General features: G+C 35.1%; 1 protein-coding gene across 2 annotated transcripts; it reads left to right on the top strand.

Annotated features, from left to right (window-relative positions):
- Positions 1-12,323: 12,323 nt before the first annotated feature.
- Positions 12,324-17,428, top strand: LOC107489751 (uncharacterized). Of its 2 annotated transcripts, XM_016110519.3 has the most exons (7): positions 12,324-12,591; positions 13,586-13,631; positions 14,388-14,505; positions 14,736-14,806; positions 15,238-15,341; positions 16,013-16,101; positions 17,055-17,428. In XM_016110519.3, exons 1-6 carry the CDS (start codon positions 12,493-12,495, stop codon positions 16,052-16,054), a joined length of 480 nt encoding a protein of 159 aa, XP_015966005.1. In that variant the 5' UTR covers positions 12,324-12,492; the 3' UTR covers positions 16,055-16,101; positions 17,055-17,428. The 2 variants fall into 2 exon arrangements, with proteins under 2 accessions (XP_015966005.1, XP_015966000.1); XM_016110514.3 differs by lacking the exon at positions 17,055-17,428 and having other exon boundaries at positions 12,325-12,591; positions 16,013-16,339.
- The last annotated feature ends 1,709 nt before the right edge of the window (positions 17,429-19,137 follow it).

Raw genomic sequence — 19,137 nt, 5'->3', positions numbered from 1 at the left:
AACCACTCAACAACTGGGGCAAGTATTAATTCAATGGGCTTCTAGACGCTTAAATACACAAGGATCAGCCACAGCCCCATGTGGACAGTCTAGTGAAGAGCATAGCATAAAGGAGATACCAGAAACTCCAGTGGACAAGACAAAGCATGAATACATACTAGAACAAGTAGAAGAAGCTATCATTGTTCAAGAAGAAGAGTTGGTTGAAGACTTAGGAGACGCAGAACCTCCATGGGAAAGACAAGACATAGAGCCTCCTTCCAAGACGGTTGAAATTGATGCTGAAGAGGGTGTACAACCTCCAAAGCATATCATAGTTGAAGACTTGGAAGAGGTTGATCAAGAGATGGAGATTCAAGAAGAAGAAGCACAACCTCCCATGCCCTTGGAAAGCAATAAAGGGAAGATTGAATTGGAAGAGAGCTACCAAGAGGAAGAGGTTGAAATTGAAGAAGCTTGCAAAGAGGTGGTAGTTATCCGAAAAGAGCACAAGGGAGTGGAGTTTACAATTTCATTAAAAATACCTCCCCCTAAGTTGCCATCATCCTTCACAACTTTCAAGTGGGTAAAATTCATATCCCTTAGTTTTCGAATTCCACTTGAATACGGGCTACTGGAGACGGATGGTCAACTTAGAGCTCTGTGTGACATTAAGAGTAAGCGGAAGATGGCCAGTGGTAAGAATTGTCCTGCAAGGTTCATCATAGCTGGAAGCTTTAAGTTTAAACGCAAATGTTGGTATAAAGCTCAACTGAATGGGTCTAGGAAGCTGTTTGGCAGCTCTAGTGAGAATTCAGATTGCTTGCTACCCGAATGGAATCATGTTGATCTACACAAAGACGGGTGCAAAGGCAAGGTCTGGGACCCCAGAATCCATTCTATCAATCACCACTCTTGGGGCCTTGTCACTTGCTTTAACTTACTTGAAGGCTTTCTGCGCCTAGTTTGGGACCCCGGAGGCTACTGGAAGTACAAACATTGGTGAGGATTCCTAGATCAGTACAAGCATAAACCACCATAACAGGAAGCTTATCAAATGTCCAACTTATGGACTATAACTAAAAGTGCTAGGTGGGAGATAACCCACCATGATATGATCGTTCATTTTGCAATTTTAATTTTATTTAGTTTGTTTGTTTATGAAATTTATCTTATTTTATTGAACCTGGAATCATGCATAGCATTCACATTAAGCATTGCATTCTGCATTTTTCAGATTAAAAAAAAAAAGCGAGCACGCGACGCGACCGCATCAGCGACGCGTCCGCGTCGCAAGGAGATGAGAGAATAATAAATTGAACAGAGAGTTACGCAGGAGCAGGGCTGGAGGCGCGCTATTAGCACAAATTGACTCCACGCGAACACGTCGATGACGCGTCCGCGTCATTTGGAAAAATAGCCTCCCACGCGACCGCGTCACCCACGCGGCCGCGTGACCTGAAATCGGCGTAAAAAGGGTGTATGGCCGAAAGTTGTGCTGGAATTGGGCTGGACTCGTGTTAGAAGCCCAAGCCCTCCCACGCGACCGCGTGCCCCACACGGCCGCGTCGTTTTCCAAAAATGGCCATCCACGCGATCGCGTCACCCCAATTTTGGCAAATAAATTAATTTGAACAGAGAGTTGTGCAGGCGCGAGGCTGCACTCGCGCCAGAAGCATCACATGGGTCACGCGACCGCGTGACCGACGCGACCGCGTCCCCTTACTTAAAGCGCAATCACGCGAACGCGTGCCCCATGCGTCCGCGTCGCCTGCGCCGCACAACATATCCCAATTTACCAAATATCTTATCTCTTCTTCCCCAATCCTAATTTTTCCCTCCCTCATTTCTTCCTTACTTCTTCTTCCCTTTTTTCCCTTCTAATTCTTCTTATTTTTCTTTTTATTTTATTTTAATTCATTTGCATACTTTCATTCATTGCATTATTTTCATTGGTGTTAGAAATTTATTTGGGTAATTATTTACCATATTTTGCTTGTGGATTATTAAGGGAATTGTTTGACAATTATATTAATTTTTAAAGGGTTGCTTGCATGTTCAATTTAATACTTTCAAATAGATTATTTCCCGTGCATGCTATGTGTTTGTGAAAACGCCCGTATGGCATTGTGCACTATTTTTAAGATTTCTTTTAATCTACTACTATAAATGCCTGCTTTTCACAAATTCCCTTTACTATTTTATTAATTAAATATAATTGTTAATACAAACGTTATTGTTAGTTTCTCACGACTAACAATACATTAAAAGCTTTTGATGCTTGATCTATGCTACTCATGCCCTTGCCGGCATGCTAATAAACATCTTGCATCCAATACTCCCCATGCCTTGCTATATTTCCATTGATGAACTGATCACATGGAATCGCGACCATGTCTTTCATTCACTATTTATTTTGCTTGGCATGATTATCACTCGTACCGCCCTCCTCTTTGCTCCACCCCTTTGACTTCATGTGCCTTTCTCTTCTCTCTTTTTCAGGCTGGCCACCAAAACAGGTAAAGAGAAAGCCTCTACAAGAGAGCACCAGCTGAGGAGCCACAACACCCGCCCACCTGTACTTCTCAGCATGCACCAAGGACGGTGCAATCTTTAAGTGTGGGGAGGTCAATACCGATCTCCACGGGTTAGTTAGCCCCTTCTCAACACCAAATTTTTGTTTTTCATTGTTGCATTTGCATGCTTGTTTCTTTTTGTGCATATTTTACCACTTGGATAAAGTAATATTTTCTTTTTCAAGAAATTTTTATAGTATTTCACTAATTTGAATAAAACTTTTTGAAAAACTTGTATGAAAGAAATATTATTTTGGAACATAGTTTAAAGCTCGAACACACAAAACCAGAGAGATCTTGAGCCTATTTGATTGGTTGCATTTTATCAACCAATATTTTATTTTTGGTGTGTGTTTCTCTCTCTAAAATTGTGATCTTTGTCTTGCTTAATTCTATATTTCCATTGTTTAATGTATGCATACACTTATATGATTGAGGCCTTATTTCAAGAATTTTTTGAAAATGTGAAAGAAATGTTTAGGACATGTTCATGCATTCAATAAATTAATCATATGCATTGAGAAAAACAAAAAAAAATATAATATATAAATAATTATGAAAAAAAAAAGAAAGAGCAAAATAAGTGATAAGGGGACAAAATGTCCTAAAGTAAGTGGTGAAAGCAATGCATATGAGTTATACTTGAAATTAGAATGCATGAATATGTGGAAAACATGGTTAATGGATGGTTAGATGTTGTATTGTGATTACATGGATTGTTTAAGTTAGGTGGGAAAGTTTAAGTTAATTAAGGATTCAGATTTTAGTCCACTTGGCCAAATACAACCCTACCTTGACCCTAACCCCATTACAACCCTTAAAAGACCTCTTGATTTATGCCTTGGTGCATTAAATTTATGTTGATTGTTAGATGAAGAGCAAGCCTTAGAAAGCAAGGTTAGTAGAGAATTGAGAGAATCGAAGCTAAAACACTTGAGTGATTAGAGTGATATACACTACTAAGTGAGGGTTCGATGCTCGATTCTTTGTTCCCGGCTTTCATGAGCTATTTTCTTCTACAAGTCTATTTGTACTTCATTTTTATGATTTGAATTAGTGAAATCCAGTTCATATATGTTCTTAAAAGAATTGTTTACTTTTAACCAAGTAGGTAGAAGCATGTTGCATTTAGTTGCATTCATAGGTTGCATCTCATACATTCTATCATTCCTCTTCATCTTTATAGTTTCTCTTGAGCTTAGCATGAGGACATGCTAATGTTTAAGTGTGGGGAGGTTGATAAACCCATATTTCATGGTTTATCTTGTGCTCAATTGAATGGTTTTTATCTACTCTTTACCCACTTATTCATACTATTTGCATGTTTTACATTTTCCTTCCTAATTATGTGCTTTGATTGAAAACATGCTTCTTTTACCTTAATTTTATTAATATTAATTCTCCTTTTATACCATTAGATGCCTTGATATGTGTGTTAAGTGTTTTCAGAGATTACAAGGCAGGAATGGCTCAGAGGATGGAAAGGAAGCATGCAAAAGTGGAAGGAATACAAGAAGTTGGAGAAACTGCTAAGTTGTCCAGCCTGACCTCTTCACACTCAAACGACTACAACTTTAGCTACAGAGGTCCAAACGACGCGATTCCAATTGCGTTGGAAAGCTAACGTCTGGGGCTTCGATTTGATATATAATTTGCCATAGCTGCCCCGACGCCAGGCGACGCGAACGCGTGGGTCACGCGGACGCGTGACCTGGTAGGAACGCAACCCGCGCAGCCGCGTGAGCCATGCGGCCGCGCCACTTTTCCGCGACCTGTACGGACCAGAAAACGCTGGAAGTGATTTCTGGGCTGTTTCTGACCCAGTTTTCGGCCCAGAGAACACAGATTAGAGGCTATAAAGTGGGGGAATGCATCCATTCATGATCATGCTCTCATAATTTACTTTTCCATGTTTTAGATGTAGTTTTGGTCTCTCTCTCTTAGGATTTAGGTAGTGTTTTTAGAAATTAGGATTTAGGACTTCTCTTAGCTTTCTAGAGTGACTCTCGATCCAAGTTTAATATTCCTTTTTTTCTATTTAAATCTCCCTTTTATATTTTGATTACCCTGAAGCTTTTATTATGTTTGATTGATGTTGCCCAATTGGCTGTTGATGACATTTTTATTTAATGATAATTGAGGTATTTTCAGTTTATAATTATTCTCTTTGAATTAAATTGCCATTGCTTCTCATCCAAGGATATTTTTATTATTCCAGCAATTTTACTTTTTTTCCCTTTTGGTTCTGATTAGGAATTTAGTAACTCAACAGTTATTAAACTCAACGTAATTAATAATCGTTATCTTGCTAATTGAGCTGAACCTAAATAATCCCAACCTTTTCTTAAGAAATAATTAGGATTCAAAGGTCAGTTTAATTAGTCCCTTGACTTTCCTTTGCCCTGCCAAAGGTTGACCAAGTGGAGTTTAGATTCAACTTTTATTATAGTTGAGAGAGATAACTAAGCTAGACCTCTAAATTCCCTTATCTTGCCAAAAATTGTTTTACAATTATTATTTATTTTTAATTGCCATTTAATTCACTCATCATTTAAATTACTTGCTTCTCACCTTCTAAACCCCGATTACAACCTTTATAACCAATAATAAGAACATACTTCCTCGCAGTTCCTTGAAAAGACGACCCGAGGTTTGAATACTCGGTTAGGAATTTCTAAAGGGGTTTGTTACTTGTGACACCCAAAACGTTTGTACAAAGGAATTTTTGTCGGTTTAGAGACTATATCTACAACGCGACTGTTTTTATGACATTCTTTACTGGTAAAAATCCTAAAGCCAGGCATCCATGTCAATATCCTCCCTTGTAGAAAATAGATTTTGAAAGAAAGAATTTACCGCCATTTCTAGAGTCAAAGTCTCCGTGGCCCAAGACCCATCCTCCAAAAATAACCCATGAATTTTGTTCCTCTTTCACCTGATAACTATCTGCAGATGAAAATTTTTTGTATTTCTGTCTCCACATCTCACCCATTGTTCTCTAGATTTTTGGTACCACAACAACTCTTCTTGAGAAGGACAGCATTCAGTTCTTGATGCAAAACTTGCTTTTTGATCCTAAGCTGTTGATCCTCCCGACTCTCTAGAGTAATTTGAACGTCATTCAAAAGCCTCTCTAGCTCCCTTTTCTTAACATAAATATTGCCAAAAACCTTTTTATTGAAGCTACTTGCATCTTTTTGAACCTCCAACAAACATTTGACCACATCCGGAGCTCCTTTATTCCTAGTTGTATGAACAAAATTCCTAAAAAGAGGATGAGTCATCCATGCAGCCTGGAATCTGAACGGGCGATTGCCCTTGGTAGCCCTCTCTGCCATCTTGTACCTAGTGAACAACGGATAATGATCAGCGTAAAGACGCGCCATCACCTCAGTATAAGCCTCCGGAAACATTAGTCGCCAGTCCTGATTGATGACTGCTCTATCAAGCTTCTTAGCCACCTGCACCCCACCTTTCACCCTCCTGTACCAAGTGAATCTTCTCCAAATAGCTCCCATATCAAATAGCCCATAATCCTTCAATGTTTTCGCAAATTGTTCTGCTTTGGAAAGTCTAAACTGTTCCCTTCTAACTTCACTCTGCAACAGAACATCATTAAAGTCCACTAACATGATCCAAGGTTCGTGGATCATATTAGCAATCCTTGTCAAGTCACCCCAGAATTCTTTACGCCGATGTATATGTGGATTAGCATACACCGCACTGCAGTAACTAGAAGTATTACCCAAAGAGGTTTCAAAACTAATACATTGATCAACTACATCCAACACTCTCACAGAAATATTTGAATTAGAACATAGAACCCAGATACCCCCACTATGACCATTAGCCTCAACAACACCAACACCTTAATTGTTGTCACGCTTTTAATCATTCAAAAACTTATTTGTAATTTCAGAGATAATTATTTCTGTTCACGTTATTATGCACTTGGGATACCACTCCAGTAGTTGGAATAGATATAAATATAATGCATGAGTCAATGCATATATTTAGTGAGAGATGTTTTGTGCAAGTATTTTACACTTAAATATTTTCATATAATTAATTGATTATATATATGTTCTTTATGGTCAAATAATTTTATGGAGTTAGTTGTCAATATAGAATGGTGATCGATTTTTTCATGGTATGATTGAACATTTTGTTAATTACTTCGTAGTTCAGTCGATCTTCACATCTACATAATATAGTTACAGGATTGGCACAGGTTGGTTGCTTTTATCTCCATCTCAGTACTGTGTAGGGATATTTGCATAAAATCTACCTTGAACTCATTTTACCATTCTTACTAATGAAAAATATAACAACTTGTCCAAGCATTCCAGAAAAGATTTTGTTCTGGTGCAGAAAGAGCTGAAACATTTAAGTTAGATTTTTTTCTCAAAAATAGTAGGTTATTTTATTTTAAATAAAAGAAAATATTTTGTCCAAAATTTAGGACTATACAAAAGAAAGTGGGTTTCTCCCATCATTCGTTTAAACATTAGCGAGGCACAGTAAAAAGAATGAAACTAAGAAAAAAGTAAAGTTAGAATTAAGTTGGGGTTTCAGTGGGTAAGTTTATAAGTTCTTGATTTTGTTTGGTAGCAATTGCCAGAAGTTCTTCAAGATTCATAGATTGGCATTCGAGCACCCTCCTACACCTTTCTTTCCATATATGCCAGTCAATAATCAAAGCAAAACGGGTCAAGTTCTTACTCACAGATTGGTAACCTGGGGCAACAATTTGGAGTCTCCACCAATCAAAAAAGGAGATGCAGTTCGGATTTGGGGTCAAGTGCGCTATTGGACTCTTGCTCCAAGTTTCTGAAGCATCTGAACTGTTGAAGATGAAATGTAACAAGGATTCTGGTTCAGCATTGCAAAATATGACAAGTTGATGAAGTACTAGGGAATCACTGATTTATGAGCTGCATGATGGGGAGTTTTTCATGGAGGGACTTCCACCCAAATACCTGAATCTTGTGTGGGGCTGTTAGACTCCAAAGAAAATTCCAAATTTTCGGTCGTTGCATGATATTTGGACAAAATTCTAGAGAAACATGGCGGAAAAGGTAAGCAACTCTATATCTTGAAACTACATCATATATCTTGGATCTGTTGAGTGTCCATTGAATTTCATCCTCCCTTTCTTCTGGTACTGTAGATAGAATTCTCTGGGCAACATCTTGAGAGAATATTGAATTAATTAGGGACTAATTCCATTGCTTATGTGCAGAGAACATATCACAAACTAAGAAGATTGAATGTCTAGCTTGGGACTGACTTGTAAGAGCTGGTATTGAGAATGGATAAGGAGGTGGGAGCCAAGGATCTCTAAAGATTTAGATTGATGTTCCTAAACCAACTCTCCAGTTTAACCCCTTTTCAATGACACTTCTACCTGCAATGATACTCCTCCATCCCCAAGAAGGTAAGGACCCCAACTCTGCATCTAGAATGGAATTATATCTAAAATATTTTTCTTTTAAGATTCTAGATAATAAAGCATCAGGATTAGTGGCAATTCTCCAACATTGTTTACCTAGGAGAGCCAAATTTTGTGCACGTAGGTCTTTAAAGCCAAGCCCTCCTTCTTTCTTAACCCTTGTCATTGTATCCCAACTAATCTAAACCATACGATGTTCCACAGCTTGTTGACCCCACCAGAATTGATTAAGAATGCCATGAATTTCCTTGATTAGATTATTTGGAAGTCTGAAACAAGACAGGGCATATATCGGGATTGCTTCTCCTACCGCCCTTAGTAACACTTGTCTTCCTTCATTAGATAAAAGATATCGTTTCCAGCCTTAGACCTTTTTGATAACCCTTTCTTTGACAGCAGAAAAGGCGGCCTTTTTCGATTTATTTACTAAAGAAGGCAGTCCCAAATACTTATCTTAAGCTCCAATGTGTGAAATATTCATGGTAATAGCAAGTGATGTGTGTATATCATGATGAATGTTATTGCTGAAGAATATTGTAGATTTATTAAGGTTAACTTTTTAGCCACTGAAGCTTTCAAAGTCCCCTAATAAATCTAAGATCCAAATGAACCTCAAATAAACTAAGAAATGAACCGAAATTACTTAAGGAATAAAAAATTTAGTCGGTACTCATTAGCAGCATCAGGTGAACCTCAATTAACACACAAATGAACCGAAATTAGTTCAGTTTTGAACAAGCAGTAAAAAAGACTCAATAATCAATAAAAACACATACAATTTATTTCTGGATCCAAATGAACCTCAATTAAACTAAGAAATAAACCAAAATTACTTAAGGAATAAAAAATTTAGTAAATACTTAGCAGCTGTATCAAGTAAACCTCAATTAATTCACAAATGAACTGAAATTAGTTCAATTTTGAACAAATAGTCAAAAAGACTCAATCATCAATAAAAACACATCAAATTCATTATTGGATCTAAATGAACCTTAATTAAAAGGAGAAAAAGAAAAATACAATAATAACAATAGTAATAAAAGAATGATGATTGAGAGAAAACACGCAAAGAAGAAGAGAAAATACGAATAAGACTAAGGAGGAAGGCGAAAAAAAAGAAGGAAGAACACAAAGAAGAAGAAGAATAAGAAGGAATACGAAGACGAAGAAGGAGAAAAACGAAGAAGAAGAAGGAAGAACACGAAGAAGAAAGAATGCGAAGACGAACAAGGATATGTTTTGCGTTAGTGAAACGCGTGTGTGTACACGCTGGTGTGATGAAAGATTTTTGTTGAGTTTGGACCAACTTGGTTAGACTTATTTGCTAAAAATACTTGGATGTGTAGTTGGACTGTTTAACATGATATGAAAATTTGAAAATTCATTTGGATTAGCTTCTAAAAACAATTTTTTAAAATAATATTTTTAATATTTGAAAAATTAAAAAATATTGAATTTTGAACATTTTATATAAAAATATTTTTTTATTAATTCTGTCTGATTATAATAATATAAAAATATTTTTTCTAAAATAAAAAGTTTTCTTTTTAAAAAGATAAAAAATTGTAGTTTTTAGAAAATATGCTTTTATTTTTATAGTATTTTACTTAAAAAAATTATTTAACGTACCAAAATTTTACATAAAATCTTTTTTATCACTTAATGCATGTCATCCAAATATATGCTTTTACTTTTTTTTTTCTTTAAAGTTAAGAGTAAGACTCGAATTTGAGATCTTTAGATAAGAATAAAAAAACTATATTATTTGATCTATAGCTAGTTGGTAAATACATGCTTTTACTTGTTCTACACAGTTTTGTAAAATTAATTCTTGAGTTAATAGTCAAAGTCGTCCCTAAAAGATACATCGATCTCCATTTTCGTCCCCAAAAGATAAAATTAATCAAAAGCGTCCCTGAAAGTTACCAACGTTGATCGAGTTCGTCCTTCTGTCATCTCAGTTACTGAGGTGTGTAACGTTTGCTAAGCTGGAATGTTAAGTTCCAACGTGGCACACTCCAGCATGGCTAACCCTAATGCTGAGCAGATATGTTTGTTTATTGAGTTCAAATTAGTTCTAATGTTTCAACCCTAACCTAACCCCAATCTGAAATATAAATGTGCGTGATTCTCACAAAATGGCTCCCCTTCATGCCTTGTCTATCAAGAGTCAGTTCCTTTGCTGAAGTAATACGCGTTTGAAGAGCTTTTGAAGCTTATATTTCCTGCATCAAGCCTATGGATTGACAACTTGATGCAACTTGCTTTGTTCCTTCACTATGAAGGGTTGAAGTTAAAGCCAAAAATTGAAAGGTCATGTTCTAGTTTTTCAAAACTTGCTGGAGCATCTGAACAAGAAAATGCAATATGCCATGAAGATGAGGCCCTTTTTGGAGATCTTTTCTCTGAGACTGCACGTTCTGTTGGGTCTACAGATGGACGTGAACAACCTGGTACTGAGAATGCTTTTGGGGAAGAGAAATCTGTTGAACTGGCTGGGAGCATGATTTCCTCCCTGGTGGAGTTTGGTAAATTTGCATGTCTAATAAGCGCGCTCTCATCTTTGTTGGACAAGTACTTGCAAGCCCATCAGAAAGCTTTTCTTGGTAGCCTCAGTTACCAACAAAAGTCGGCTTCTAATTTTTCACCATTCTTGCTCATGAAACATACTGGAATTGATAAAAGCCTGCAGGATGAGCTGCTTGAGAGGAGTGGCTGTAATGAAGGTGAGCTTAAGTCTATCCTTGGCCTCCTATCACAGTTGGATGCTACTGTTGAGTGGCACTAGGAAAGACCCTTCAAAGTCTGCTATTTTTCACTTTTATCTTGGTATTGAAAATGTGCCTGGACAGATAAGTAGGCATTTGCAATTGCATAATGGTGACTGTTTAGTGCTAATTGATTCGCTGGATACCTGTTACTCTGAATATGTGAATGTGAAGGTTCTCGATTTCTTTGTGGATCATTTATCTGGAGAGCAATTTCCTTATCTCAGGCTGAGAATACAAAGGAAATTCCTTGGAAAAGATGTACATATGGTGTCTAAGTAGTTGGAGAAGAGGCTCTTATGAAGCATAATAAAATTAGATACTGGCGTTTGTGCAAAGGAGACCTCCATTTCTCTACAGGAATCAACAATAAATTTTATTCGGCCCAAAGAGTTGCAACATCATATTTTTAATTCTATGCTGCTGTCACTTGATACTGCTTTTTTGCAATTTGATATACTTACAGGAAACTCATATTTTAGTTTCATTGTTCAGATTTTAAGAGGAGAGTCATTAATGAAATAGCTTTTGAAGAGGACTGTTGTGTTGATGGATAAACTAGTAGGCAATGAAAGTTTGATTCCAAGGTTGAAGTTTCTATTGGGCTTTATTGAAATTGTCTTAAGTGATTGTAAATCTAGTAAAACTTCACTTCAAATAACAACTAAAAAGTGTTCATCTAGCAGTAGTCTTGAAATAGGGCATGTGTCTGCCCGATCAGTTGGATCCAGAAAGAACCCAAACACATTTATTCTTTCTGCCAATCAAAAAGGAAGATCAACGTCACTTAAATGTGATGCAATTTCTGTTGATGAGGACGAGGATGATGCAACTTCTGATGGGAAGGTTCTGAGCATAGATAAGGAAGATGAAGAGGATGCTAGTAGTGAAAGGACCTGTATGCTTTTAATGTCATCATAACAGCGACTGGACAAACATAGAGGATCATCTACTACGAGAATCACACACATTTATACTTCAAATTGGGGTTAGGTTAGGGTTGTAACATTAGGACTAATTTGAGCTAAATAAACAAACATATCTGCTTAGCATTAGGGTTAGCCATACTGGAGTGTAACATGCTAGAACTTAACATTCCAGCTCAGCAAACGTTGCACACCTCATCAACTGAGATAACGGAAGGACGAGCTTGATCAAAGTTGGTAACTTTTGGGGACATTTTTGATTAATTTTATCTTTCGAAACGGAAATTGAGATCGAGGTATCTTTCAGAAACAATTTTGACTATTAACTCATTAATTTTTTATTATTTATTAACATATCGTAGAAAACGTTCTCTCCAAAATATACTTATCCGTGATTTCTCTTTTTATTTTTCTTCTAATTTTTTTAGTCATCCGAATAGTAGACATACTCAAAAAACCAAAATTAAAAAATTTGCTCTTTAAAAATAATTTCCCGGCTTAAAAAAAAAATTGCCGGGAAAATTACGTTGCCAAAATTAACACGCGGTTAATAATAAAAAAACACAAGAATACCCAATTACGTTTTCTCGCGAGGAAGTGTATAAGGTAAATAAATCTAATTAATTTCCGTGGTGGTCAAAGGGAGAGTCCAACTAAGGTCTATTTCGGTGTATCAACACCACAAACTTATTCTTCGCGGTAGTTCTGAACTGAAGCTGTCGCTTCAATTTGATTCCGAGGGTTTTCTTCTTCTTCTTTGTTGTGTTGGTTTCGTTCTCGTGTTCAATTCGATGGTTATGGATACGAATCGCTCATCTGGTGCTTCTTCATTTCTCTCCGATCTTCCCTCTCGAGGCCTCTTCTCTTCCACCGTTGTGTCTTCCAATCCGGTAAATCACTCTTACTTCCAACTTTTTTTTTCTTTCTTTCTTTTTCTTCTTTTTCATGCATGATTAGCGAATTTGAATTTCTGTTGGATGCTTTGATATGTGGTGTTCTTTTGTATTGATTTTGTGAATTTGAATTACAATGTGGTTTCTTGTTTATTGTTACTGTTAGGTTTTGTGGTTTTGGTTGAAGCATTGACATTTGCTTAAGAAATGTTAGAATATTGCTGTGAAAAATGGTTGATTACTTAGTACATTGATGGTTGATGTGATGTATGGAGTTTGGAGTTGAGCTAAAACATCAAAACTTAGATGAAAAAAGTGAGGAATTTTATGGCTTCGAACTGTTGTACTAAATAGCATGACTTTTCTAATAATTGAACTCGTGTCACTAACGATTCCCAACTTTGTAATAAGTAGTTTAATACGCAACATTGGAGGCTCTTTCACTTGGTATTAATCATGTGTTGTGATTAATTCGTATATTTTCTTCTTCTGCCTTTGTTTTTGTTTATGAAGATCTTAGAATTGCTTTTGCATTTCTAGTGGAACAGAATATTAGGAGCATTTGGGAGAAACTAAAAGCACTGCACATTAGGCTTCTTTTACAAGGGATTCTTTTTTAAAATTGAACCTAATCTTGTTAATGTTATACCTGTAATGGATGCTTATTACGTGTTTGAAATCTTGAAATTATTTGTTTAAATTCATGCTGAATTAAGATAATACAGGAGCTCTATTTTCATCATTAATCACATTTCCTCTATCCTGCTGGGTTCTACTGCGTAAGCATTCTTTCTTCTGAAATAAATATCAAGTGATTTTCTGCCGTGCTTTCTTTGACGCACATGCTTTTTATGTAAAGCTACCAATGTCCTACATCATAATGATACTTCTTGTCATTGAAAATGATTTTCCTTCCAGTTTTTCAGAACTCTGCATGATGTTATTTGCAAGACATTATATTCAAATTTGATTTGACATCCTGATTGTGCAGGGTGGGATGCGGGTGTACGTATGCGATCATGAAACAATGCCACCAGGTCTTCTCATTCTTTATCTTATAGTATTAAACAGGTTGCTACAACTCAGTATAGTTTGATTGCTCCAATAATGATATTTCACTTCGCTCTCAAGCAAAGACTCTAGCAATGAAACAAATGAACTTTTACCATTTTCTTCTTATAGAAACCAGAAAATTTCTCTTATCTAGAATTGATTGTTTAGCTATCATAATAAACCGTTATTAATTTAGGGAGGTATACTATGTAGCCATAGATTGTTTCGTTATAAATTATTTCCTTCTCATCGCCAGGGTTAAGATTGGCTCCCTATCATCCACAAACATTATACTTTATCATATTCAAATGGTACTCGTATTTGCCAATGAAAGATTCTTTATGAGTTTATAAGCTTTTATGTTATGTACTTTGTCAAGTTGGATTGGTATTTAGCATATTTATTGTTGCCTTAATTTGTTGAGTTTAGGGTGTTTAGTGTTTGTACATTGCATAAGTGCTGCTTAAAAGTGCTGACCATCGCCTTTATTGAGCATGAAAGGACCTTACCATCTTAGTTTCTAAATGGTTCTTGTTATCAAATTTTATTTCTTGAGTTCTTTATTGAATTTATGAAACCATATATTAAGAAGCTTTCGACACCTTCTTGGTGACTTGGTCATGATGTATATTTTTACGTAGTAAGTGGTTCATGTCATAGATTTTTGTCATATCTTTAGTATTTTCTTCATTTGATAATCATCATGAAGCAGAGGTTTTCTAACTCTCTTGTTGATCCAGAGGGCCAGCATATTAAGACAAACCAACAAAACATACTTATTAGAGCACTCACCCTAGGCCTCAAGAAACAAAAATGTGATTCCAGCTCAAAGGATGGAACCGAGGGATCTAGAAAGAGGTATTATTCCCCCCATGGGATGGTAAATAACCTCAATTCACCAACTTGCCTGCAAATTTTCTGCCACTATGTGTCTTTTGATGAAGAGATATGGATAAGTTTTTCCTTTCTCTTCACTTGCCTCTTGTGAATAACTAATGGTGCCTATTTTGCGTTCAATTAATGTCTGTATTTAAGTATTTCAATCTCGTTGTGTTATTGAACCCGGCCTCATTAAACTCTTTTATCAGGGCTAGTGACAAGGGTTTGGATGGCAGAGCTTCAGCTAAGAGAGCAAATAATCAAATAAACTCTCTACAAGGTGGGTATGGCCTTTGTAAGGCATTTTGCATTGGATCCTGAGTGGGATGTATATAAACATTGGATTCAATTACCTACATCCTTATGCATTTTATATCATATATGTATACCGTTTGTTGGGTGTGGGATTGGTCACATCTCTTATCATACAGTCTGATACGTATCGAGACATGCACCTCAGGCTTATGTTTTAGTTATGCTTAATTTATGTGACTGGAAGTTCTCTTTACCTGTGCTTGCACCTCTAATTCAGGCTGCCTCTTGAGTTTACCTCAGGTATTTGTGATTGGCAAAGATTTAAGGTCATAGGTCTGACAATTACTATAAATTAGTTTACCATGATCCTTAGTAAGATTGCTGAACAGAGGTTTTAGCATATGGATTCTCTATATATCTCAATGACTTTTGTTTCTTATGGTTTTAAACATTCAGAGGGATCAACCAGTCAAACATTCAATAAGGATTTCCACAGGTTGACTGTAGAGAGGCTTCGTAATCTTTTGAAATCTAAAGGTCTTTCAACCAAAGGAAAGAAGGCAAGTATTTCTGCAGTTTTTTAAAAACCGGTACATAAGTTGCACTGAGATGGCACCTGCATGCATGCATAAGGATGTCCATATGACTGTTTCCTATATGTTATGTTTTACTGATGGTCCATATATATCAAATCATAATCGCATAATGGTTCCATTTGTTTCAATTATTCATAAAATTTTGATATAAATATCAAATGGTATAAGTCTAAGGGCTTGTTTGGACGCTATTTTCAAAAAAAAATCTTTTTTTTAATGATCTTTTTTTAAAAGATTTTTTATAAAAGTAAAAGTGATTTTATGTTTGGATATCTCATGTAAAAAGATTTTTTTTATCTATCAATTATGTTCGGGTAAAATAAGATAAAAAATGACTTTTTTATTCATTTATTATGTGAAAACCATCTTTTTTTTAAGGAAAAAAATCTTTAAAAAAAATATGCAAGTTATAGTTTTTTAAAAAAGATGTTTTTTTTTTCTAGTGCTTTTTTTTACTATTAGAAATTTGTCAGTCACACTAAAAAATAAGAAGATATTTTTTCATTAAAAAATATCTATTTTTATTAATTTAATAGTGTCCAAACAAGCACTAAGATTGACTATTGAAAAAGTACTGACTTCTATATATATATACCTATATTTGCCTTTACTAATACGTGATTTAAAATCTGTAGGAGGAGCTTATTGCACGTCTTAAAGATGCAACTGATTCGTGAACAAGAAGGGAGAATAGTAGGAAAACTCTTCTCGTTAAACATCCAATGTGAGTAGTTAGTGTTTTTTCAAGGTAACTAAGATGTAGAACTAATATAATATATTGACCTCTACAGACCTAGTGCAAGCTGCAGTAACATTTGAATATTATTGTTTTGGTGCTTCCTGTTTCATGTGAAAGCACATTCTGTATGTTTTTCTGAGTAAGTAGTTGCGTTGTATGTACTGGATGCTTTAGCTCGGCCTGAAGTTAAAAATTAATTATGCCAATCATAGTTGTTAGTATTTCCCGAATTGAATCAATTCCTCATCCTAACTATCCACAATTAAGACAAAAATCGGAAATGGCCATGAATACAAACGAATTGCTGGAATTGGTTTGATCCAGTATCAATCATACAATCATATAAACCATCTATTCGACCGATACAAAAGCCATTCGGTATCAGTGATACAACTTATTCGAATGGCTCTTCTGGCCATCTTTCTTCTGGTGGAGCCGTGGAGGGATAATTGCGGCCTTTCATTGTGGTTGATGGTGGGTGGTGAAGACTGCTATTATTCTGTGCCTCAGCCTCTGCTCTCTTTTCTCTTTTCCGTCAGAATTGGAATGACTGAGAAATGAAGGAATGAAGAAGACAAACAGAGGCTACTTGTCCTTACATGTGTGTCTTTCCAGCGGCTCTGCAAGCCTGCAACCGTATTGGAATTTAGTTGCTTACATGTTTGTTTTTTGGTTAAAAAAGGGGGCATAAACCCATAAAAAAGAAAACTTAATTACAAACTAAGCGGGATAATGTAATCCCTCTGATATTTACTCAGATTTCTAGCTAACTCAGGAGGAGGTAAATCCCAAAAAACAAAGTCATATCTATCTTTAACTCATTTGTTAGGTAATAAGCACATCTATTACCTTTCTTATAGTTCTGTACAAAATATGCTTGAATCTTATTTCCTCCTCTCATTGATTTCTCTAACATTAGCATTTGGATGGATGACCAGGTTCTTGCCTCCATTCAAAAGGTGCACCACTGCTGCTGCTGCATCAATCTCTACCACTACTTTTCTACATCCCATAGTCCAAGCTAGCTCCATGCCTTTTTTCACTCCCCATGTCTCTGCCCCAAATGCCTTTCAGTGCCTATCTTGTAGGAGAAACCCCCGATCCAGCTGCTACTCTCGTTCCTCAACAGTCTGCCAAAACCGGTGGTACGTGGGTTTCCTTGTGCGGTGCCGTCAATTTGACCCGTCCGCTCATCCTTTCTATGTTTTTCGTCAGCGGTAGTCATTGGTCAAAAATTTTATTACCAATATGATATTTTTTAAGGTGAGTTCTATCTAATTCTCTCAATATTAAAGGCTAAGTTACTCTTTGTTACATGCTACATTATTATTAGTTAAAATAAGTTGGCTTACAATCAACCGCTTTTTAAAAAATAGAAGTAAACAGTGAGATGACTTGCGTTACATTCAACAAAGAAGAATTATAACTTTATTTGTTGAGAAAATTTCTAGTAAATGCAAAGAACACAATCTTAAGAGTATGTATTGAAGGAAAGTGAAGGGTTATATACCACTCTGAAATGCACAACAATTAATTTAAACTTGAAATTTTTTATAAGATGCTTCCCGATCGAGCTTGTAATGCTAATAAATAGGGATTGTGGAATTAGGCGTTATGGTGTTCATAAAAACGGTTATTCAAATTCATAATTTATTTTATTTAAAATGTATTAATTTCAAAGGTAAAACGCATGTATAAACTAAACACGGCTCAAACTTACATGAAAGTCCCAAATTAAAAATGTTATGCGCATGTTCTCTTGCATATTTCTATATAAATCAAATTGATAAAATTCAAATTAGCTATTTAAGTACTAAAACGAATTGAGAAGATTCGAATTAGTAGGAATTGGGATAAATCGACATTACTTGAGTCAATTTATTAACAAATGTAGTTCGATACTAGTAAATCGAATCGAATGGTGTAAATTCGATTTATAAACAAGGGCATAAAGTAGATAATTCTATTTAGTGTGGTTTTACGTATATAAAAATTTGTTCATATCAAATTTCATACTATACTCTTCCGTCCATTTTTGATAGTTCATAAATATTTTGAAAAAAAAAATTATATATATTTTAGGAGAAAGATTTGTGGTCTAATTTAAATAAATTCATTAAAAAAATTATTAAAAAATATATTTATTCAAATTCCGAATACAATAATACTCTTCTACATAATTAATAATTTAAAAAATAAAAAAATAATATTATCCAAAAATTTATGAGACTTTTTCAAAATAATTACAAAGTTCTAAAAATGGACGGAAGAATTTTGTATGGAATTTGATATGAAAAATTTTTTATACAATGATATGAGTATTTTATATAAAAATCAATACAAAACAATCACAATTTAAATTCTATACAATATTCTTCTGTTTAAGGTTAAAACTTTGTAATTATTTTGGAAAAATCTCAAATTATTGGATAATATTATTTTTTTAATTTTTAAATTTATGAGCTATCAAAAATGAATGGAAGAGTATTGTATTGAATTTGATATGAAAATTTTTTTATATACATAAAACTACAATAAATCGAACCTAGTGGATTCAATTTATGAACTTTATGCTATTGCGTATAAATCGAATTTACACTTTTTGATTTACTAGTATCGAACTACATTCGTTGGTAAATCGAGTCAAGTAATGTAGATTTATCCCAATTTTTATTAATTTAAATCTTGTCAATTCGATTTAGTAATTAAATGACTAATTCGAATTTTATATAAAAATATGCATGGGATATGTACGTAATATTTTTTTATTTAAGATGTTTAGATAATTTTGAAATGTGTTTTGTAACACTCTAACTACTTTAAACCTTACCTCGCATCGTAAAGTAAAGGTTAGTCAAAGGTTACGATAATTCTAAAGCTTATACATGTATATATATAGAAAAAGATAATAATTCTAAAAGCCCGATAAAGAAAAGCTCAAAAACAGAGTTTCAAAGCGCAAAACGTTCACACGAAGCTACACTAATCGAGGTACAAGATATACGTACAGATATCAAGACA

Source organism: Arachis duranensis, chromosome 1, assembly GCF_000817695.3.
Source record: "Arachis duranensis cultivar V14167 chromosome 1, aradu.V14167.gnm2.J7QH, whole genome shotgun sequence".
NCBI classification, from domain to species: Eukaryota; Viridiplantae; Streptophyta; class Magnoliopsida; order Fabales; family Fabaceae; genus Arachis; species Arachis duranensis.
Note: the sequence above shows the minus strand (reverse complement) of the source record. Positions and strands in the feature narration are given on the sequence as shown.